This window comes from Falco biarmicus, chromosome 13 (assembly GCF_023638135.1).
Source record: "Falco biarmicus isolate bFalBia1 chromosome 13, bFalBia1.pri, whole genome shotgun sequence".
In the NCBI taxonomy this organism is placed as follows: domain Eukaryota; kingdom Metazoa; phylum Chordata; class Aves; order Falconiformes; family Falconidae; genus Falco; species Falco biarmicus.
This window is the reverse complement of record NC_079300.1, coordinates 1,675,972-1,699,040: the sequence shown is the minus strand read 5'-3', so window position 1 is coordinate 1,699,040 and position 23,069 is coordinate 1,675,972. Positions and strand designations below refer to the sequence as shown.

General features: G+C 41.2%; 1 protein-coding gene across 9 annotated transcripts in view; it reads left to right on the top strand.

Moving 5' to 3' along the window:
* The window catches only part of PLCH1 (phospholipase C eta 1), an 85,500-nt gene that overhangs the window by 27,026 nt on the left and 35,405 nt on the right, over positions 1–23,069 (top strand). For 4 of the 9 annotated variants that reach the window (XM_056358868.1, XM_056358866.1, XM_056358862.1 and 1 more), the window contains exons 1-5: positions 8,712–8,850; positions 12,418–12,564; positions 13,624–13,867; positions 16,208–16,337; positions 19,079–19,249. In XM_056358868.1, the coding sequence (XP_056214843.1) occupies positions 8,769–8,850; positions 12,418–12,564; positions 13,624–13,867; positions 16,208–16,337; positions 19,079–19,249 (774 nt within the window). In that variant the 5' untranslated portion in view covers positions 8,712–8,768. The other 5 variants (XM_056358864.1, XM_056358863.1, XM_056358867.1 and 2 more) reach the window with 2 other exon arrangements.

The following is a 23,069-nucleotide window of genomic DNA, read 5'->3' as shown; positions in this document are numbered from 1 at the left end:
AGAGCTGGCTTGTCAGAATTGGGTAGTTCAGAAGACATTTTCTGACAAGATTATCTATAATTTAAAAACAAATAAACTAATCTAAACTAAAGCCACTAAAAATTTGAGATATCATTTTGCCCACTATGAAGTACATTAAAAAAAGTGAGGGGCAGTGTTTGGGGATGAGATATACTGATTATTTTTTTTTTTCTTTAGCATGGATGATTTCATAAATATTTTTTAACTAGGAAAGTTACTGGACATAGACACAGCTTTTGTATAAGAAATTGAGGCTGTTTAAATAAAAAATCAGTTATTTGTATATCCTCTCAGGGAAGGGCCTCCTATGTTGGAGTTGGTATGCTACAGTGCCAAATACTGTATTTTTATTTTGAAGGTTTTGGTTATGCAAAACTCTACATTAAGCTTTGATGCATATGGTTAGGTAAAGGCAACCAGGTGTTACTCCATCTGCTTTCTGAGACGCAGAAGGTAATGGATATGTCCCCATTTAATAATTTAAGAGAGAGAGACTTATTTGAAGGGGGTTTTTGGAACAGTCCTAGAAGAAAAGCATCAGGTTTAATTTTTGAGGCTTGTGTAAATATACGTCTGTGTTTAGACAAACACATTTCATACCAAAGTACTTGGTGGCGAAATTCTGTTTGAGGTCATTTTACAGTCCCTTTTCCTTAGCGAGATATAATAGCAACTGCCAAATTTGTTAGCCTTTTTCAGTTAGTAGGACTACCGTTTCTCGGGTGGAAGCGGTTAAAGGATGCAGAAGTGAGTACAACTCGGGGTCGCTTGGGTTTGGGTTTGGCCGCTTTGGTGGCATTGCAGCCGTGCATGTGGGGTTGAGGCTGGGCTCCTGGGGTCCCCCTGCATGCAGGAGGGGTGACAGAGCACTACGCAAGTGTGGCCCTTGGATGTGGCATTTTCTAGGCATGAATATATTCACATACTTAGATGGTGGAAGAAGGCAGGGTGCCTGATCTCCCTCTTATAGAGGCTGGGGATTACTTTAGCCTTCTGGCACCAGTACCAGCAGGATCACACCACTCACACAATTTATGCACGTAAGAGTGCTTGTCCGATAGCGCCTGGATAAAGGGGTAACTGAACAAGTGGGTGCTGTGTGTGCTGTCACTGGCCGACCGTCTGACTTGGCTCCGTGATGAGTGCCTGCAGGAAGCAGAGGTTCTGCACCTGCCAGCGGTTTGGCTGTAAGTTCCTACATGACTGTTAACCCTCATGAACAGGAAATGTGCTTGTGCTCTAAGAGGTATTGGCAGTGGGACATGAATGGTCTAGTGGAAGGTGTGCCTGCCTGTGGCAAGGGGAATTAGGGTGGGCTTTAAGGTCCCTTCTAAATCAAACTGTTCTGTGATTCTCTGGCGTGGGGGGAGGGTATGGACTTCCCTTGGTTATGGGGTTTGGGTCCTTGGCTGATGAGCCGTGGAGCTTTGTAGTTATCTTGTTGTTACTGCTTTAGCAGAACACGAAGGTTGCAGTCAGTACAGCTAGGCAGAGAAACAGCAATGAACTAAATTGCATTTCATTCACAGGGACTGTTGCAGCAGCCTTCTTTAAGGTCATTGATTAGTGCTTCTTCAGGACTTTTGTATCTTTAAATCTATCCAAGCGCCTGTAAAACAAGTATAGACTCTAGAATAGTAAAGTGATTGTAAAGGAATTAGTTCTCAACAGCATGCTGTTCTGTGTGGGTATTGAAGGCACCAACCTCCTTCTGTGAAAAAGTTGGTCTTCCACAGGTTTAATTCCAATAATAGTTTAAATCTAACACGGTGTTATATGCACTCACAATAAATTAGCATTGCATGTAGCAGCTTTTAAAGGTTTAAAGCCTCTGGGTCATTTGGTATGCTCTGAGGATGTTCCTTTGTGAAGTGAAATGCCTCACCTGCCAGCCTGAAAAGAATGTCGCTGTGGGTCCCTTCCATGGCACCAGTGAGGTTTCAGAGGATGCTGGAGCTGGATGCTGATGGCTCCATGAGAGATACCTAACCTGCTGCTGCAGAGCCAAGGGTGGGGTAGACCAACTAGTAACTAGGTTATGTGCTTGTTAACTACTTTGTATTCTTTTTGTGTGTGTGCTTATGAATTAAATATGCTCTTGTTTCAATGAATCTACAGAATACTGTCATGTGAAACTCAAAAGGTTCTCAGAGTTTGCTGAAGAACTATGTCTTTCTAAAACTATGTGGCATAAACTTAAACTCTTAAAGTAACTCTTTCACTGCTTTGATGAAGACTGAAATGGCTAAATGCTATGTTGGGATCAGCATTAAAGGTGTCTGTGTTGTGGCATACAGTAGCCGTGTGCAACCAGGTGTTGGTGAACACAGCTTCCTGAAGCAAGTTTGCAGCTTTTTCCAGCACTGAGCTTACCTGGAAGAAGAAATGCGTGTGCGTATTTTTCCTCTTTACCATACATTTCTGAAGTAGTCCCTTAAGAAGCTCATGTCTTAGAGGACAGCCTGTTAGTATGCAGGCAGCATTTTGTGCTTCTTGGATGACTGAAATTAAAGTTATGGGAAACCATCAGCTGACTTTTTTTATGCAAGGAAGGAAACTCAGCAGTAGGTGAGGAAATTTGTGCCTGTTCTGCATCTGGTTATTGGTGTCCTCAGTAGTATAACAGATAACTGGTTTGGAGGCATTTTCGTGTTACCAATAGAAACATCGATCAGCATGAAACTCGGATGCACAAAACATCATTATTTTTGGTAACAAAATTGCTTTGGTCTTTGAGACTGTCAATTTGTTGTCCACAGATGACTCGCTGTCAGTGAATTGCACCAAGGTAATCTGAGAACAGAACAGATAAACATGTCTTTAGCAAAATGGTGTTTCTGAGGAGTGTGAATAAATTAGTTCATATCATCAGTTGCACTGTAGTCTTCATTCATTACTTTTAAAGGTTAATTAACTCCACCTTCAGTTCCACTCTGCTTTTTCTCTTCCTACTCTTTATTCGAGCCCCAGATGTGGATTTCTTTGGCAGACTGAAGGAGAAGCAATGCTCCCTCCTGCCTAGCTGCTGTCACAGCCCAATGTGAGAAGCGTGTTCCAGGTCCTGGGGACTGGATCCCTCTTCCACCTGCTCCATCCTGCAGCTACAGCTGCTCTTCTGCCCTGTGATTTATTCCCCTCACCAGGCTGTGATGCTCTGCAGGTGCCAAGATTGCTCTGACATACTGCCATTTGCTGATAAATTTGCAGACAGCAGAATTCACTGTTTGTGCTGAAGCTGGGGCAGTTTACCCTCTGCACACCACCTGTGCAGGGGCAGGAGCAAGCTTTATGAAGTGTGTTCTGGTAGGGTTTTTCTATTTTAGTGGTGGTGTTGAGGTTAAGGAGGGGTAGGATATAAAGGAATGGCATTGTGGGGGTTTTCTTCGGGGGGAAGGGGAAACGAGGGGATCTGACCCAGGTCAATATGTTGTGAGAATTGTATTTCACTGAAGTCCTGGGTATTACTAAAGGATCAAGGAACAGGGATGATATTAAATGCTGTACAACAAAGGCAGGCTTAGAACAAGACATGCTTGGTTCTTGGGCATATGATCCTTCTTTATGTACTTACTGATTTTTAGAGGGCAGACAAGGGATTCTGGAAGAGAAAGAGCTTATGGCTTATTGTGGTTTACTGTTTTCCACTGTGACCTCTGCATCCAGAGGTGTAGGTCCTGGGATGCCTTTCAGACTGTTCTTTATTGGTCGCTGTGAGGCCTCAAAGGAGGAGCTGCTGTCTTAACACTGCTGAGGAGCATGCCCAGGTGACTCAGCCCCTCTGGGTGGGTTATTGCTGTCCTTTCTGGTAACTGAGCAAAAGCTTGCCTAGCTAAGGGGAGACCCTAGGGTTTCCTTTGCGGATGTGGCCACACATTCAGAACAATGTCTTGTACTCTGGTACATAACATGCAAATGGTTATGGCAGCATGAGGATGCTGCCCAAGAAGCCAAATGCCTCTCTGCCCTTTGTCTTGAAGCCTGCTATGGAGGCTGTCACAGCAACATGTACAGACCTGCCTACCCATCCTCCTTGTTGGCAGGTGTAGTGGAAACTGGCCCTCCCCATTTATTCTTGTCTGCTGCTTCTTCCACTTGCTCTGTAGCATTGTAATCAATTGCTGTGCCCTTGCTGCCAAGGGATCCTCGCACAACAGTGAGGATTAGGATGTGCAAGCTTGTTAACTGTTCTTGTTTAATAATTCTACGTTCTTGTTCACTCTGTTGATGTGACAATGTGTTTTGGCAGTTACCCATGTCTGTGGTTCAGTTATTGTGCTTTTAAGTGTTGATAAAGGACTAATTCCGTAGTCTTACTGGAAAACTTACAGTCCTCAGTCATGCTGGGTTGCAGTGGCACCAGAGCTCTCAATGAACAGCTTTGCAGTGTGTTTCTGAAGAAAGAAAGGGAGATCTCAGAGATACTTATTGTATTTCAGTAACATTTCCCTGGAAGCTGTCACAGTCAGTCTCATGGCTCTGTGCTGGCAGGCAGTGGCCTGTTGAAGGTGCTTCTTTACGGGTAACACTTAGAACTGGGGTCCTGAAGCCTTCTGACCACCCAGGACCTCAGGATGCTTCAGCAGTGTGTCTGGTAGGACTGCAGAGAAGCTGCACCTGCAGAACAATCTGTTCATCTGCTGCACTGCTTGAATGAAATTTGGGCTAATTCCTTGAAAATAATAATTAGAAGTCTGCTGAGCTAGCATAAGGCCAGTACCCTTGACCAGAGGTGGAAAACACACATTACTCTTTTATCCGGGGGTTGCTCTCATAGACTTCAGTTGCTATACTGAAGTGTAGTTCTCCAAAAGGGGTTCATAGGCCCTGTCAAAAAGGTGCTGTACTAGCAAGTAATTTTTTTGCATTGCACAGTACTCTGTAAAAGATAGTTTCACTGTAGGAACAAAACTTATGATTAAGGATCACTAAAACTCTTCTGGGACTATATTGTAGTGTCAGGTCTTTGTTTTGATGTGTCTGGTTGCTTTCTGATCTCTAAGTGCGAAAGAAGAGGGGGCCTCAGTCTGGGAGAGGACTCTGGGTGCTCCCATGGCAATAGTTACTGTCAAGGACCGGCTGTGGTGAAGGCATATAGCAAAAACCTTTCGCTTGTAACGTGGAAGTGAGTTAATTGGAACATCCTAGAAGCATTAAGCCAGCAATTTTAATATGGTAGCCTGCAAGAGCAGTTACTATGAAATTTGTAGTACTCAAATGTAACTTCTGGAAGCTACTAATTCCAGCTTCTTGTTTTTGTGTTTTGTTTGTGGGGTTTTTTAAGAGAAAAAGACAACACCAAACAGTTCCCAGACCTACAAAGCATTAAAAGTGTGCTGATAATTTTGCTTGGCTAGTTTTTTTTGCTTTTATTTTCCCTTCTGTCTAGTGTATGGTTTTGTTCTCAAGCTTCACCCCTCTTTTTATTTGCATATTATTTAGTGAATTTACAAGCATGGGTTGTTTTTCAGGTTTTATGATTTTCATTGCTTGTAACCCATTCACAATTGTTTTGAGTAGTCATTGTTTGTATTTAGCTGCTTATTTTCATTCCTCCTGGTCTTGAAGGCTGAAATGAAATACCTGTGCACTTTTCAGCTGGGCCTTGCAAGGACTAGCATCAGTCTTTGGGGTCTCTGCTAGTTGTGTGTGACTTCCTCGAGGACTTCTGGAGTTTTGCAGAAGTGTGAGAGATTGGCCATCTCATGTCTGTGACCTTCACGGAGCTTATCATTAAACCCACTGTAAGAAGCTTAATGTAAAGTTCTGTAAGGTTGGAGCAGTTGCTGCAAAGCAAATTAAAATCTGGCATAAAATATGAGATACAATTATTAAGAATGGCCCTGACTGGGGCTGTGAATTCCCCCAGACCTGCATCTGTGTTCTGTGCTCTCGTGGGTTTTTTGGCTGTTATGTAACAAAACAGCAATCAGCAATTTGATGACATTAGTGGTAAGCTGCATGGCGTGCTGGATATTAGTGCTGTTCTATGGGATTTAGATAAAATGTGCTCTCTGGGGGATGGAGGTAGGGAGTAAATGGCTTTTAATGGCATTAGTGTGAAGGCGAACTTACAGCATACTGATAGTGAATAAATGATGCAAAATAGGGTGATGAGAAATGTTCAGACAACTGAGAATGTTGGGTGTTTCTGGTGGTTTTTTTTTCCTTTTTTTTTTCTTTTTTTTGAGGCAGGGAGTGGTGATAGCATGCAGACTGTCTTCCCTACTTGGATCATGAGAGTTTAATTGCCTACTGTTCTCTAGTTCAGGGGGGTGTGTGCTTTTTATTTTGCATGTTTCTTCAGTGCAAGCTTCTGGGAATGTGCACTCCGTCAGTAAAAAATGGAATCCAGGAGCGTGATTCCAGCGACAGGAGCACACTGTGACTTCTTTGTCAACCATCTACTTTTTGTATAACAGCCTCACTTAAAGAGTTCAGTTTCTGGAATTTTGGTGTCTTTAAATCTGAAAACTTGACAGAATTACTACGGTGGCATTTGGGGGTTTAAATAAAGTAAGATAAACAATGCTTTCGATAGCATAGGAGCAGTAACCCTAAGGTGAAGTGTAGGATCCTGTTGTGGTTCCCGGGGTAACGCAGTATGGTGAATCAGGTGTCTGCAGAAGTCCTGCGAGTCCTGGGTGGCGGTAGTGGGGGTTTTGGCTCTTCCCTCTCTGCAGAGGAGAACCAGCAATATACTCACAAAGTATACAGTAAAACCAAAATTACTGAAGGTAGGAGAGAAGAGCAGATGTTGCAGTTGAAAAAGTAACTTCTGTGTTTTATGGGTTTCTTTTATCTCCTTAAGCTTAATGTTGGCTTAATGCAGTTGTTGCATATAATTTAGAAACACAGTTTATATCCTCTTTCATAATTACACTTCTCGTTGTTTGGTAATACTCTTTATACTTTATTTAATCTTTTTGTATTGTCAGACAGCTGTAACATTTAAGTCTGTAAAAGCAAGACAGGAGACCAAGCCTTTTTTCTTTTGATTGCACTTTGAAATATTAATTTCTTAACACATAGTAGTATAATGGGGAAAAATAAGAAAGAACTGGTTTTGTGGACAACAATAAAAATTGCTTTAATCTTTCATTAAAAAAAAAATCCATCTCACTTCAGTGGTGCAATCTTAAAGAGTCAGTTGTAAGACACTGTTCCTAAAGCTATTAAATATATCTACATTCTACTGCATTTGCTAAGGGCCAGCTGTATTAATTTACTAAGGGTTTGCTGTGAACACTTGAGCTGTTTGCATATAGCAGTTGCACATGCTGCCCCTTGCAAAAATAGGTTTTACTGCCTGTCCTGACATTGAATGAATAACTTACTGTTTAAAGACCAGTGTACATTCTCTAACGGCTTTCTTGTGCTATCTCACCGAAGCTGACGGAAATGTGGGTGAGGTTAGGCTCAGGGTGAGCTGAGTGCTAGTGTGGCAAGAGGCTGCTGTGAGTAAACTTAGGACAAGCATGGAAGTTTAGTAGAAACTTTGTACGTGGCATGTGACTTACTGCACAGGACCCGTAGAGTAAAATGTGTGGGGCCTTGAGCTTTTTTTTTGGTGGTTGGTTTGTTGTTGTTGTGGGTTTTTTTTGTTTTTTTTTTTGTTCCAGTAGTCAACATCACATCTTTGCAAGTAATGGTTCTTTGAAGGCAACGGTGGAAAAAAGGATGCCTTTAAAGCAGAATCCCACTGAAGGTGGCTAAAAATAGGGAGATAAACCCTTGTTCACCCAAAACACCCTGTATTCCATCAAGATTTTGCTGCAGGCTTTTGGCATTAGAGTTTTGCTACTAATGGCTAGGTAGTAGTATTTTCTTTAATAACTAAAACCCAAAATATAGCAGCAAAAAAATCTCAAACCTGTTTTTGCTGTTGCTTACTTTCAGGGTTGCATGACTGAAATGAAGGGCTGGGGAAGAATCAGGGCTGAAGACACAGCAAAACCAAGGACTCAGGAGTTGGGGTAACCCAGAAAACCTTGGTGCAGCATTGGCTGTTGTGTGTGGGTGATGGGGGCAGCTGGTACACGTAGTGTCCCAGCCAGTGTCCTTTGGGTGCCAGTGCCACTCCTGCATGGTGCCTGCCTGTTGGCTCTGGTTGCAAACTGACCAATATTTGTATTTAATCTTGAATGAACATGTTTTATGGGGAGTGGATGTTTGTTTTACTGCCGTGGTGTGCCCTGCATATCAAAGTGCATTTCTGTTTTACTGAAAGTGCTGCCAGGTATAATGTTTTAATTCCCTACACATTTTCCTTCTACTATCAGCTAAAAGGTCCTGTATGCCTTAAAGGCTTTGTGGTAAAGCACAACAGCAAGCAGATGTGTACATCATAACTATGACTGTTGAGAATTAAACCAAGTTAACTGCAGGCTATTGAAAAATAGGTCTTGTACAGGGAATGGCCATTAAACCTGTGAACAGAGCTGTAACTTTTTGCAAGAGATTCTTGCGGGGTGCAGTGCTAAGCTATTCCCTGGTTATTAAAGACCTGATTGCACATGGGGATAGATTAGAGCAGAGCTGGACGGAAGGTAGCGTTGGCTGATTTGGGGCGGATTAGAGTGCTTTTTGAACATAAGGCTGCGTACGGTTAGTGGTCAGAGTTCCAGCTTAGTGTTCCCAGGCAGCAGCTTGATTTATTCAGCAGCAGGGAACAGTGTTGTCAGGTAGAGTAAATAACATCTGCCTAACGTGCAAGATTTTAAGTAACATCTGGACTTACAGGGGCTTGGATGGCTTTCCTCCTGGCTTCAGAGGTCTACCATGTGCTGGGGAGTGTGGCTACTTCAGAAAAAGTGCAGCTGGCACAGATGGGTTTGTATCTGGTTTACCATTTAATAGAGCAGCAGCTCCTTCTGAAAGGGAGATATGTGTACCACTAAAAATGTTTATCATTGCTTGAACTAAAAATTAATAAATGCTCTCTGACTTGAGGTGTGTTTTGCTTTAAATGGTTATTTTGAGAGGAAAAAATAGACTGGTATTTCAATATTATTAAAACCCATTAAACTACAGGATGTCTGTTAGAATGATTTTAGGCTGTAAAGAGTAAGTGCATAATTCTAGGAACAAGTGACTGTAGTTTTCAGATTTTTTCCATTTGAAAGTAGAGCTTTAAATATACAATGCATAATAGCTTATTTGAACTTCCAGATTAATTAATTTCTTCTAGTAGCACATAAACTATATTGTATTCTAGTCTAACTTAATTTTCAGACTTTGGCCAAAAAATGGTCAGTTAGTCCTCATGTTGGAAAAACACCATATAATGGACACTATGTCTTGCTTTCTCAAAATTTTAATATGCATCTGCATTGAGGAGCTGCTTCATTTACTTAGTATTCATGGTTTATATAGAGGATTAAATGTTTTTCTGGAACCAGTTTTCCTATTCCTTAGTAAAAGTGTTCTTGAATTGCTCTTCTGGAGCTTTATTCTGAACTGCCTGTGTTCAATAACTTCAACTTATTCAGATGCTAATATGCGGTGTCTCTCTTTTGTGAATGTCTGGCTAGAGACTGAAATTAGCATATTAGGAACAGATTTGAAAAAGACTTTTTCCTTTGTCTGCTTATATTTTATGAATAGCTTAAAGGAGAGGATGGTGTTCCTTGTAAATGGTTTGCAGAGTTGAAATCCAGTGGGCCTATAATGTTATGGTATTCTGTTACCATAGTCCATTTTTTAAAGTGGATTCTTTCTGTTACTAACACCTACACAGTAGGGATGATGCAATGAACTCTTACACGTTTACTGTTCTTCTTTAAATGTTTGCATTCTGCTGGTATATTCTTGAAACTGGAAAAGTGCAAGCAGAAAAGATGGTGCTTACTTAGGCACTAGACTCATTGCAGATGGCATTTGAGAAATAGACAATGCTGTGGAATTTGGCAGGAACTGGCTTTCTTCACTGTTCTTTATTTGTGGAGGGGAAAAAGGTCTTCTAAAATCTATTCCATGAAACTTTGATTCTGAAGTCTATCTGAAAACGTGTATGTGAAATGCATCTTTAACAATTACAAATGTGGTGTAGAAATGTTTAGGCAACTGAAATGTTGAAGAAGAAACTGGATTGCCTTTTATGTTGTGTGTGTGGTTTTGGTTTGGGTTTTTTTATTGTTTTATTGTCCACCGTGGTTTTGTTGCCTGTAATTGTGTGGCCCACTTTCTGCTTTTCTTACACTAAAGAAATGTAGTCATCTGTCTTCTGCCTTTTGCTAGCTGTTCTCAACATCTTAGTGAAATCAGTTTGGGTTTTTTTTCTGACGACTGAGCTGATGAGAATAGGCTTATGTGACTAGCTATTTTTGTAAGACTTTTATTAATAAACTGATAGCCTTAAGTGCAAAGAAGCAGATTTTCTCTGTTGAGTAGCTTGTTGCTGAACCTCTTCCTGAGCTAAAACCCTGTTGCAATCAATCACTCTGATCGTGAAATAAACATGCATGCAGTTTGTGTGCCAGGCTAATGTAACAGTTCAAACTTGTATATCCATGCACACTGGTAGGACTTTTTCTTATGGAGAGCCTTATTTCTGTGCTGGAGGACAGTTCTTGGTGGTTAGGTATGAATCCAAGGCAAACTTGATCTAAACTCAGTTCTAAAGTAAAAGACTGAGTCTGCCAAGAGAAGGGGTGTGTGTGTATGTATGTAGTAAGTTTTAGAGACTTATTTTTGCTTCAGTTAACCTATCTTTCTTTAAGGTTCTGAGTTTTGCATTCCTTGTGGTGTAAAGGCTTGTCTTCCTGGTATTTTGTGCATCTTCAGATAGAGGTTAAAACCGCCACAGTCAACATGTGGATACTGTGTAACATCTATTTTTGGCTTGATTTAGGTCATTTTTCTGACTCATCCTAAAGCGCTTCCAAACGCACCTGTTCACTTGAGGGGGCTGATGATTCAGGGAAGGCCATATATTTATGGACTTAAAGGGCAATTTATTGCACTCGTGCACACCTGTGGTGCTTTCAGAAGAGTTTGGTTCTGTTCAGCTCAACCCGAGTCCTCTCATTCCTCCAAGAAAGACAACTACTGAGCAAAACCACGGCTTCTGATGCAGTTATTTGATATGAAGTTTGGTTTGCCGATGTCTGTTGTGTGAGGGAGCCAGGGGAAATTGGTCCAGCAATGACGGCTGTTCAGCCCGTGTTTGACTAACGTTTAGGATGCTGCTCTGACTGCATCAGACCGAGGTGCTTTGGAAGGAGCAGCAGGCTTATACTGCTTCACTGATGGCCTCTGGGTTTTGTGGCTCTCTGCTGGAAGATGTGTTCTGGCCATGCTTCTGCCATGGAGATGAACTGAGCTGGGCCACGACATCTTTTGGTGTATGGGAGCACTGTGGTGTTTCAGCCGGTGCTGAGTCCACTGCTGCTTGTGCTGCTTCTGCCACATGCTGTGGGAACTAAAGAGGTGTCAGGAGCTGAGAAAATAAATCCTAGCTCTGACAGAGAGGAGTGGGAGGGCATATTAGTCTTTGTCATGATACCAAGAGGAGTACTGAAGAAAGCAGTGGTGAAGAGAAGGCGGCTGATAAGAAGAAACAGAGACAGACCAAGATAGTATTTGGGAGCCAGCCAGAGTGTAAACAAATCATCTGGGAGGTGAATTTGGACTGATACGAGTGAGGAGAGGCTGTGAATGGATAAAAACAGGAGAAGGTAATTTAAGAGCATGGATATAAACTGAGATCAAGAGACAATCTTATCTTGATCCTAGTGTTTGGAACACTGTAGGAGGGAAGATGTGAGATGAAATGGAAGAGACCAGTGTATTTTAGTCAAAACAGAGAAACAAAGCCTTATGGTCCTGGATGGGTGGATGAAGGGAAGTCATCACAGTACGTGCTTGAAATTTGGTAGCAGGATGGAGAGGGTGTAAATGTGTGTGGTAGGGAGGAGGGATTGTTTATTTATAATTCTATTAGCAGTTCTAACAGTGTCAAAAGCACAAGATAGAAGCTGAAGGATTATTGAGCCCGGAGGAAAGTGGAGTTTGAATGCTAATCTCACTATTCAAAAAACTTGCAGAGTACTGTGGTTTAAAATTACAGTACTATGTATAATAATATAAAAATATTTAAATGAGATAAGCGTGGAACAACCATAAAATAGTTTCCTTCAACATATGGTAAAGTTTTCTTTGCCTCCTTTGTTGTGAAGGTGTTTTGATAGATGATTTTTTTTTTTTTTTAATTTTCCTATATGGAGAAGCTAGTAGTGAAGAAGAAGAAAAATAGTATGTCTCACACAGCAATTACTAGTTTCTGTAACTGAAGGTAGAAAAAAAATTGTATATGCTTGGCAGATGTTGGAAAGACCAGTAAGTCATTTTATTAGTGGAATTCGATAACAGTTTAATTTATTCTGTTCTGCTTTACAGTCGAAAGATGCATGAGTGTTATGCAGTCTGGGACTCAGATGGTTAAGCTGAAGAGTGGAACCAAAGGGCTAGTTCGGCTCTTCTACCTGGATGAGCACAGGACCTGCATCCGATGGCGACCATCCAGAAAAAGCGAAAAGGCAAAAAGTAAACTTTTACTATTTCTTTCACTTTCTGGGGCAGTTCACTATTAGACTGTGAATTATAGAGGGATCAATTAAATAAATGCTTTTTGATGCTTATTTTAAATGCGATGCGATACTTAAGTGAAGGTTTTCAGGAGTGTGAGTAGAGTTTAACCACCTACTAAAAGTTCAAGATTATGAAAGGAAAGGGAGTGTAGTTCAGTCACATGTCAACTTTTTCCATAGGTTTATATGAATTGTGAACAGACTGAACAGGAACTTGATAACAAACTATGCTGGACTCTTTTCAATGTAAACATCACAAATTTAAATATAGAACCTAGAAAATTTTAGACTGAGGTTTCTTAATACTAGCCGTAATTTTCTTTAGGCATTATTACATTTTGAGGTTACTGTGTAGCAATATTTCTCACTGAAACTGTTCCTGCTGCACTGTTTTAAATTGGAAATTCAAATTAGTGGTTTATTGAATAAAATAAGGAGTAGAAATTCACAGAACTGTCCCAGAGGCTTGAGATTAAAAACAAGCCGTTGCGAAGGTTGCGGATAGTGACACTTGATGGTTTGGGGCCAGTGTATGGTGGCTAAGAGCTGCTGTGTTGAGCAGCATAGCTGTTAGGTGCCATTGCACTGGGAGCCATGTTACCTTAGCACAGTGATGGGTATCCCTGTCTTCCTGCTGTAGAAAGCACAGCTGTGGTGGGAGCAGTCACTTTGGAGCTACACAGCGTTTCACTGATAGATGGAAAACACTTGGTATCTGTCTCCATGCTCCCCTGTGCATAGCCTACAGTCCTCTGACATAGCTCAAAGAGCCTTGCTGTAACCTTTGTGTACCTACACTGGCCTGCCTTCAAGGCAGCTGTGCTGTGCATGTGGCACAGCCAAAGCAAGGATAAAACTAGGAATCAAAAAGCACTTTTGGATTTCAAGATGTAATATTAAAAAAAAAATATAATTAATGACTCTTAGCCTGAATAATTCAGAAATGCTAAAAACGGAAAGAAGTTGAGTGGATATCCAAGCATGTAAATTTTTGTTTTCCCTTTTCCTCCCATAGTTGTCATCGATTCCATTTACAAAGTCACTGAAGGTCGGCAGTCTGAAATCTTTCACCGCCATGCAGAGGGGAACTTTGACCCAAGCTGTTGCTTTACTATTTACCACGGCAACCACATGGAGTCACTGGATCTGATTACATCTAACCCAGAGGAAGCTCGCACCTGGATCACAGGACTGAAATATTTGCTGGCTGGAATAAGTGACGAGGATTCGCTCGCTAAGCGACAGAGAACACATGATCAGTATCCTTTTATGAGCCTGAGCTCCAGCTTTTTATTCATTATTTCTGGCTTGTTTTTTAGTGACTTAATCATAGGGTGTCCTTTCACCTCCTCTTCGTGACCAAAAACCTTGCCATTGATTGCAATGGAAACTTGAGAAATGGGTTTGACGTGGACACTTATGTGTGCAATAAAGTATCAGCTGTGCCTTAGGAACTGGATTAAACTGCATTGAAATCAGGGGATAGTCTTGCATTTTGTTAGTGAAATTCTTATTGAAGGGTCAAAACAGTAATTTCTAGTTATCTTAATAAATACTAACCTTGGCATGATTTCAGGATTTCTGTCATTTTCTACTTGCCCAGCTGTGCTTTAGCTATTCTGCTGCAAATTGCAAGCTCCATTAGAAGGCAATGTTTTCAAGACACTGATAATTGTTAGCCTCTGCACAGGTGAAACCTAACATTTTTGGGAGTCTTTTAGTAAACTGACTCGTAAGTCCTGGCCATCACGATTTCTCTTGGTTAGCGTATGTCAGACATCTGTATGTACTTCTCAGCCTCCATTGATTGTCAGGAGCACAAATCTTTAAGGCTCCTTAAATGTTTGTTGTGGGCAAGTAACCAAAATGAACTTCTTGTACGGACCATGTCCATTGAGTATTTTCTTGATGTGGTTTCTTTCACAACAGGGCTGACTAGTATGTTAAATACAAAGAACATTTACGATCCCAAAGCAAGCCCATGTTGATTAAAACTGTAACTTCTGCCACACAGAAATCTACGGTGGTCTCTTGTAAATACTCCTCCTGGAGAATATACATACTTAAGGTATTTTTAACTTATATTTTCAGTGTTTAAATCTGATACAAGATAGGCACAGATTCATTTGGGGGATATATTGCATGCTCTGTTGCACACATACTCAGGTTGCTATATTTATCCACGACTTTTCCGAACTTGCATATCTGCTGTATGTTCTGTACTGGTGAAACATCACTTCCAGGTCTCGTTTGTGTTATCAAATGTGGCAACTGGGAGACTGCAGACAAAATGACCCTGTACCAGTTCCACATAGTGTAAGAACTTGGCAAAATCTGCAAAGGGATATATGTGCAAAGAAGGGGTAAAAGGTACTGGTTTGAAAGTGGAGACCTTCAAGCTGAATGAAGGGAGAAGTGGAAGACGATATTGGAGCAAGCCCAGCAATACTGGAAAACTTAAGAGTACATTCTCAGACGAGAAACTAGTAGCAGAAATGAGTGCACAAAGGAGCTAGTACTGTGAACCTAGTGGTAAATAACTGCCATAAACCAGTACCAATTTTAAGCATTTGAATGAAACTGGAGCAAGGGCAAGGGGGAAAAAAACTGGTTCAGTGTCACTTCAATCCCATGTAAACCTGTAGAACATCCCCCAAAAGATTATATTAGCGATGAGCCATATGCTGTGTGAAGGATCACCTCTTGTTTTCTGAATTTGACAGTTGCTAGCTTTATTTGGTGCCATTTTGCCCTTTGAGGGGAGAAACAGTAAATGCATAAGTGCTACTCATTTTCTCTATGCAGCTTATGATTCTATTGAGTTGTTGCTGTCCTGTGGAAGTTGTGGCACAAGGTGAAGGCAAAGATATTGGAGAGGAAGTGGTGGACAAAGTAGTTGTCCAGAGATGGAAGAGTTACAAATACACGGATGAAAGAACTGTGTGGCAGTCTTGGAGGAGAGAGCTTGGAAAAAACAAGAGGGATTAATTTTTAATGAGGTTCTTATGGAAACCGCAGGGTGATAATAATGTACTTGGGCTAATTTCACAGTGTCTTCCTTATTCCATCCTCTTGCACTAGATTAACATCATCCCTGATCCAGGTGGCTATTGAGCTTGATTCCTTTGAGTCACAAAACCATTGGTCCTCAGATGTAACAGTCTTAGTTGCACCAGGCAGGAGGTACAACAGCAATAGCACATTGCACCAGAAGGTGTATAGTAGTAAAAATGCTTTGATTTGGCATCAGTGTGGGGAGAATGATGTAGATAGCGCCAGATCTTTGCCAGCATTGACTTTATTTCAGTGTACCCCAATAACTCTTAATATAAGCTGTGGGAAATGTTAATTCAATATTTTACCCAGAGGCACTGGCTTGAAAAAGACATGTCTGTGAAGGCTGGACTGAATAATGCTCAGTTTTTCTCCTGGAAGATGTTAAGGTCCTCTGCTAAGGAGGATTATCCTCCTGCCCAGAAGAGCTGGGGCAGGGTCTTGTTCTCCTGAGTTCAAGTCTTGTGCTTTACCTGCCCAACTGCGCTGCCTTTCTTCTCTGTGAGGAAATCACCCTCTTGTACCTTTCTTTGACACGTTTGTAGCTGGGTCAAACAGACCTTTGAGGAGGCTGACAAGAATGGAGATGGCCTGCTGAATATAGAAGAGATCCACCAGTTGATGCGTAAACTAAATGTTAACCTGCCCCGCAGGAAGGTCCGGCAGATGTTTCAGGTTGGTGGCCTCTAGCACCCAGCGTTGTTGTGGTAAGAGAGTGCCAGTTATGGTCTAGAAATAGATGGATCCAGAATAGGATCTGTGAGTTGGGACTTAAAACTCTGTCCTTTCCAGCACCTCACAGTCTTACCTTTTTGTAGACAAAGATGCATCAGAACGTTGTTTTAACAACATGAACCACATAGAAGACAACAGTACTTTTTCTGCATTATTGTTTTCATCTCTCTGAACTGGATTGTTCTATGCTGGCATTGATGGACAGTGAAGTTACTCTGTTTCTATTGAAATCGTTTTTCATTTCCTTTATGGAAAAGTATTTAACAGAACTATTAATTAAGATTTTTAACAACTTCCTCTTACTTAGCCAGACTCAATGTTCTACTTCTGTCAGTTATCATTTTCCACTAGCCCTAGTGTTTACTGTAGGATAGGAAAGATAAGCAAAGGACACAATGGAAACCAAAATAACATTTTCTTAAATCTTCAAAACAGTATCAGCCAAAAGCTGGTTTGCTATAAAACATGGGAAAGTTGAAGAATCTTCCATGGTCAAAAGCTCTTTGTTTGTCTGGCATAAAATCTGCATTAGAGATATATCTATGGAGGATCAAGTTACTCCCCAAAGACTTGTAGTGTGGAAACTGGTGGGGTTGTGCTGTGGAGGTGAATTTGGGTTGTACTTGTTCCTGGAGATTATAAATGTCACTGAAGATATCTACTAGATGTAAAATAATTTAAAATCCCATTTGACACCAGATAGCTAGGAATTATTTTCTTCTCTGCTTAGTTGCTGTGATCTGAGTTTATAGCTCAGATGACAGACTGCTAACAAGAGGTAATGAAATGCAGCTTCCTGAGATCCTTGGGTTTTGCTTATACTGTTGACTGCTGCAGGAGAGCAGAGAGTTGTGAAGCCATGTACCAAGAGGGGGGGAAAAAAAAAAGTTCTGTCTGCACTGTTTAAACTGTCTAAGAATGAAGTAGGGCACTCTAGCAACCATTGTCCTTTGTATAATCAGAGACAGTTTTTGGTTTAAAATAAGCTGCTTTACGTGTTTTTATTTTGCTGCTGTTGCTGCCAGCCTATACCTGAGTTAGTATCCTAGAACTCACAGGCATGGTTAAAGTTATTAAGGTTAAATATGAAAATTGTAGAAGGTTGGTTTGCTGTTAGTCGTTCAGGGCTCAATCTTAAAGGCCTTACCCCATGAGCAGTGCTTTGTGCCAGCAAGCCCTAGGGACTTCCAGGGCTTAATGCAGGATTAAGGGAGTAGCAAAGTAACTCTGGGACAAATCCTCACCCCTGTATTTAGCCACTCTGCACTGTTCTTCCACTTGGTCTGCTCAGGTGGTACTGTTTGTGTGACTTAGCGTTATGGTTCTGGACATGGCACAAAGCCTGGAGGAGCACCTGTGGCTCCATGGGGGTGGCTAGGCTTATGAAGCAGTCCAGGTCCTGCCTCTGGCAGTGGAATATGGGGCTGCTACTTGTGTGTGTGTACTAGAAGTCGCTGGTATAAGGATGGATTCCTGTTCGAAGATATGCTTTCAAGTTCAGTAGATTGCTTTATGTGAAGGGAAAATAAAATTGGATCTTTGGAAAGAAAAACAGGCCAGAGATATGGTCATTGCATCTGCTATTAGACTAACTTCTCTTCTATAGAAGAAGTGAGGCTGGACACCAATTGGAAGAGCTTTCTTGAGAAGGAAGAAGTGGTAGCCAGATGAGGATGCCCTTCGTCTGGAGAAGAACTTGTATTTGGTGTACCACTGTAGAGACAAGCCAACAAGTTCAAACCCAAGTCAGTGTTAAAAGGACTCTGCACAGAAGGTGTTCTGATCTGGACAGAAAGAAGCACCATTTTTAACAGAACATGACTTTGGAATGGAAGGGGGTTTATAACTACAAAGAAAAAAACATATACAGCTACCAACAAAGGACGTTATTCATGGGAACAACAGCATGTTTTTAAATGTTCATTTCACCTTGTCTCCATTATTTGCTTACAGCCTCAAACTTAGCAAAGTTGTAGCTTCCCTGAAGTTTGTTTTTTGTGGAGACCTACCTAATGTTTGACAGCAGTTCTCCAGAATATATTCTTTGTTTTGAAAATCCAAAGCAATCCTCTTAGGCAGGTGTTCACAGTAAAAAGCTTGTATTAACATGAGTTAATACTGTTTTCTTCTATTCCTACCTCTGAGGATGAACAAAAGCTACCATCAAGACTGGGGCTATTGGGCTTATATTTTTGTGTGGTGTTGTACTGCTGCTGCAGATCTCCCCTCTACAGAGTGCTGACAGGGTTGAGAGTGTTGTAGTTTGAATTAACATACATTTAAGACTGCGATATTGAATATGTTAAAATGTCAGACTTTGTTAGAGGAAGCCACAGGGTGAAATTGTGTTCCTTGCTATGTTTTAATCCAGGATAACTGCAGGGCATACAGGAGAGTAACAGAGATCAGAATAAAGCCCAGGGGGAGCCTTTTTACAAGGGAAACGTTCAAAACTGAAGATAGGGAACCTGTGGTTTTGGCATAGTAACTGTTTTCACAAAAAAAATCCAGCAGGTGGTATTGTAATTTTGCCGTTATTTTAGCCTACTAGGATTTGTGTGAACAGAATCTTGCAGGCTAAAACTTATTACATTTCTGTTTATGTATGTAAATCCTGTTTTGCTTTGTTCCCTGAAGTCAACTCTGTTTAGCATGCTTACTTGAATGTCTTTACTTCTTAGGAAGCAGACACAGATGAGAACCAAGGAACCCTAAATTTTGAAGAATTTTCAGTGTTTTACAAGATGATGTCCTTACGTAGAGATCTCTACTTATTGCTCTTAAGCTACAGTGACAAGAAGGATCACCTCACTGTTGAAGAACTTGCTCAGTTTCTAAAGGTGGAACAAAAGGTATGAGAATACTATGCATCCATATATATGTACATATAAATACATTCAAGTACAGGGAAATAATTTTATGGAAGAGTTTAGCTTGGGGCAGGGGGATAAAGCACAGGTTTTGTAACAAAAAAGAAGTCTAAATACTTCTAGTAAGTTTGAATTCTTCTGGACACTGGTAGAAGAAATGCAAGTGCAGGGCAATATGTTTTTTTGTTTTTAATTATTTGTTTATAATGGCATTTAAAATTCACACTTTTTAATTACAGTGATTATCATGTGTCTTAGCATGGTTGCTTCCTCTTGTATAGCTTGTCTGGATTGTTTCTTGGTGTGGTAGGGGGATGTTTATATTTCCAGGAGATGCCTTTTGTGAGTAATGATCTTGGCAGATATGCACTAAAATATGATGATATGTGATATGTTTTAAGGCTAGAAACACATGACAAAATAAGAAGAGCAAACTATTTCTTATTATCTACAAATGGCTTGCATGTGCTTGACTTAATACGGTAACACATCAAGATGAATCTTTGTGTCCGCATATCCTTTCCTGTAAGCAAAGTTGAATCCTGCTGTTATATATCCCAAGTTCTTGGATATATAGATATATAGAACTTGGAGTTCCCAAGTATCAGTAGTAGTAGGAGTAATTATAAGCACTGCTGTTTTTATTGTTAAGACAGCAGTTCAAATATTGACAAAGAAGAACCTCTTATACCTGGCCTAAATCTCTTATTAAATTTTAAGGAAAGATTATACTTCTGTGATGTAATACAAAGATGGATATTGCACCAACATGGCTGAGGTCCAGGATTCTATCCTTTTTTTCCCCCTCCCCCCCCTTCTGCCGCCTTTCCCGATTTTTCTTTAAGGAAGTCTGTTTTCCTCATACATGTGTGGGACTTGAACATTGCACTTCTATCTGAAGTTTCTCAGAGAGAATCAACTGGGAGAGATGAGGTCCAGGGAACCACAGGAACACACACACCAATAAGGAATTTAAAAAACAAAACAAAACAAGCAGCATAAGTAACTCAAGAAGCAAAGTTGGGTCAAGATCAGAGATTTTTCCCCCCATGTGCTTATGAACAAACTTGCTGAACAAAAAAACATATCTCTAGGCATTCCTATATATCTTGCTCCAGTACAGTTTTTCATGCCCATCTTGAAAGAGACTGGGTTACTACAAAAATTGCCTGTGGAACCCATGGACACAACTTGTATACTGGACAGTGAGGAGCTCAGAAGGAACCTTGCAATCTCTAGGACTCATGTTTGCTTCTGGCAGTTGGTCCTTGGATGGTTTGCTCACTCTGTGTGTCCTTGCAGAGTGTTGTTCCAAAACAACCTCAAAAAAACCCTGTAACATCCCAACCTACTTCAGCTTCCTGGGTGTAGATGCTGTGTTTTGCCTGCAATCATTGGATAATCTCCTGTGCCGTTCTGGGATCCTGCCTGCAATGGCTGTTTTTTCTGAGTTATCCTTAGTATAAAATACCAACAGTCTGTGCAGGTTTGTTGCTGAATTTCCCTCTGGCCACTGTGGCAATTCCCTGGCATGTATAACTCCCTGGTTCTTCCTTCTTTCCTCCCGCTTGAAACACAGAGCATTATTACGTCACTGATCTTGCTGTAATAGCCTCAACACACAGATTCCTGCAAGCAGTCTGGTCCTGGACAGTCTGTTAATTACAACTTGAAAGCACAAAATGTGTTTGTCTTTTTCCCATTAAACTATTTCTCTAAGATTTTTTAGCTCACTGATTTTCCCTTTGTTTCCTTTTTAATCACTGCCTTTTATTTAGGTGCCCTTCAGTGGAGCACCCTTGACAGCAGCAGCAAGGTTGATGCTGATGGGAAAGCAAAGAAATGCATGTTCACGGAGATGCTGAAGTGCCCAGGTTCAGCTGAAGAGCAGTGGTATGAGAGGGCACTCAGGGACCTGGAACAGGGAGAAAACCATGTGAAAGAGGCAGAAGAGCTGTCTTTGTGGGTGCACAAGGATATTATTAAACTACTGATGCAGCAGAGAAAACAAGTTGACTGTCAAGCCTGGCATACTGCATCCTCTTTTGTCTACACACTGCTCAAAATGCTGAATGTGGACAGGGCTATCTGCTATAAATGCTTTGCTCAACGTTATTCCCAAAACAAACAATAGGAAGAGTAAAAGCGCGATCTGTAGGTGAACCTCTTGGCAGTGCAGTATAGAAGCACCTTGCACTTTCTTTGCCTCTTTCCTCTGTTTTTTCCACTTTCCAGTATTAACGGTATTAGAGCAGATTTATCCTTAAATGTTTTCAGAACTCAGAGGTGATAACCATGTCCTTGGGTAAGGCAAGATTGTCTTCACAAGCTGATGGTTCAAATCATAATGCAGCTCTCAGTTGCCTTCAAGCAAACAGCATTTCATTTTTGCTCTTGTCTGTCTGCTTGGAAATCTGTGGACAGTCTGTCCAACTCCATCTGCTACTCTTCTGGCAAAACTTTTAAATATTGTGCAGCCTGAGGATAGAACAAAAGGGGGTTTTGTTTTCTGGGGTTTTTGTTAACTTGCTAAGCTGGCTGCTTTTTTAAGGAGAGCTCCCCTTTGCCTTTACCCTAGAGCTCATGAAACAGGTTACTTCTGCTTAGGTGGAAATTGCTATTATGTGTCTATTGAAATTACAATTATACAACCTCAAATGCAAGAAGAGCAGAAAGGCTGTTTTCTGGAATGACTTCTGGTCCTGCAGTCCTCTTAGCACAAGTGGCGTGAGGGAGGAACATCTCTAGATGTGCAGTCATGCCTGCATGCCTGAGTGTTCTCCTTTTGGGAATGTCCTTTCTTAATAAACCAATATAATTGCCTGAGTTGGTCCTCCCCAGAAACTGATCTGCTATAGCTTCCACAGCAGGATCTCCAGGCTCTTTTGACCAACAGAGCTTGTCTCATACTTGCCTTTTGAGTAGTGGGGCTTGGGTGAATTGGGCTCAACAAACAGTCTTCCCTGTTAAAGAGCAGCTCTGCAGTTGCTAGCAGTTCTGGACCTGCATTGTAGAGTGAGTGGCCTCATTCTGCCCTGGCCTTGGGAGCCCTGTAGTGATGCTGCTGGAGTGTTGGGGGGGTCAGCCAGCCTGCACCTGTTGTCTGACTGCTGTCTGTTCTTCCCTCCTCCTTCATGCCGTATCTGTATCACATCAAGTGCTTTTGTTTCAGTCATAGCAGAGACCTTTTCAACTCTTCTGCTTATGGTTTTATGCAGTTACAAGGCTGACTTGGTGTCACAAACCTGAAATGTTTAGTTTTGGTTTTCTGAGGGTGAGGTTTCCTGTGTGCCTGCTTGCCAGCTGCTGCCTTGCCGTGGATCAGTTACTTAGCAATACAGTTTTTATCTGTCCTGAGGAAGAGGACAGCCTGCTGAGATCTTGCCTACAGCAGCAGTCTCTGCGTGCTTTGGGGAAGAGCTGCGTAGTGCGTGATGCGCCCTGTTGTACTCCCAAGCGACAGGAACCAGATGGAAATATTAATACCATGCCATCACATGGGTACCAAACTAGTATCTTCTGTGGTTAAAAGGGCTGCTGCCATATGCAATGGAACTGGTGGCAAAAATTAAAGCCCCCAACTCATTTTAATTGAGCTGAAGAGGAAGTAATTTGGTAACAATTACACCCTCGGAACATACACATATAATTATGTAAAGCTTTTCCTTAATTATTCAATATGAAGTTGTGCATTTTGAGTTAAGCCTGCTTGAGAGAGAGTAAGCTGACTTTTATTACTTGTCTGCAGTGATTATACAGTATCACAGGAATAACTAGGGGTGTGGTGAATAGCGAAAATGTG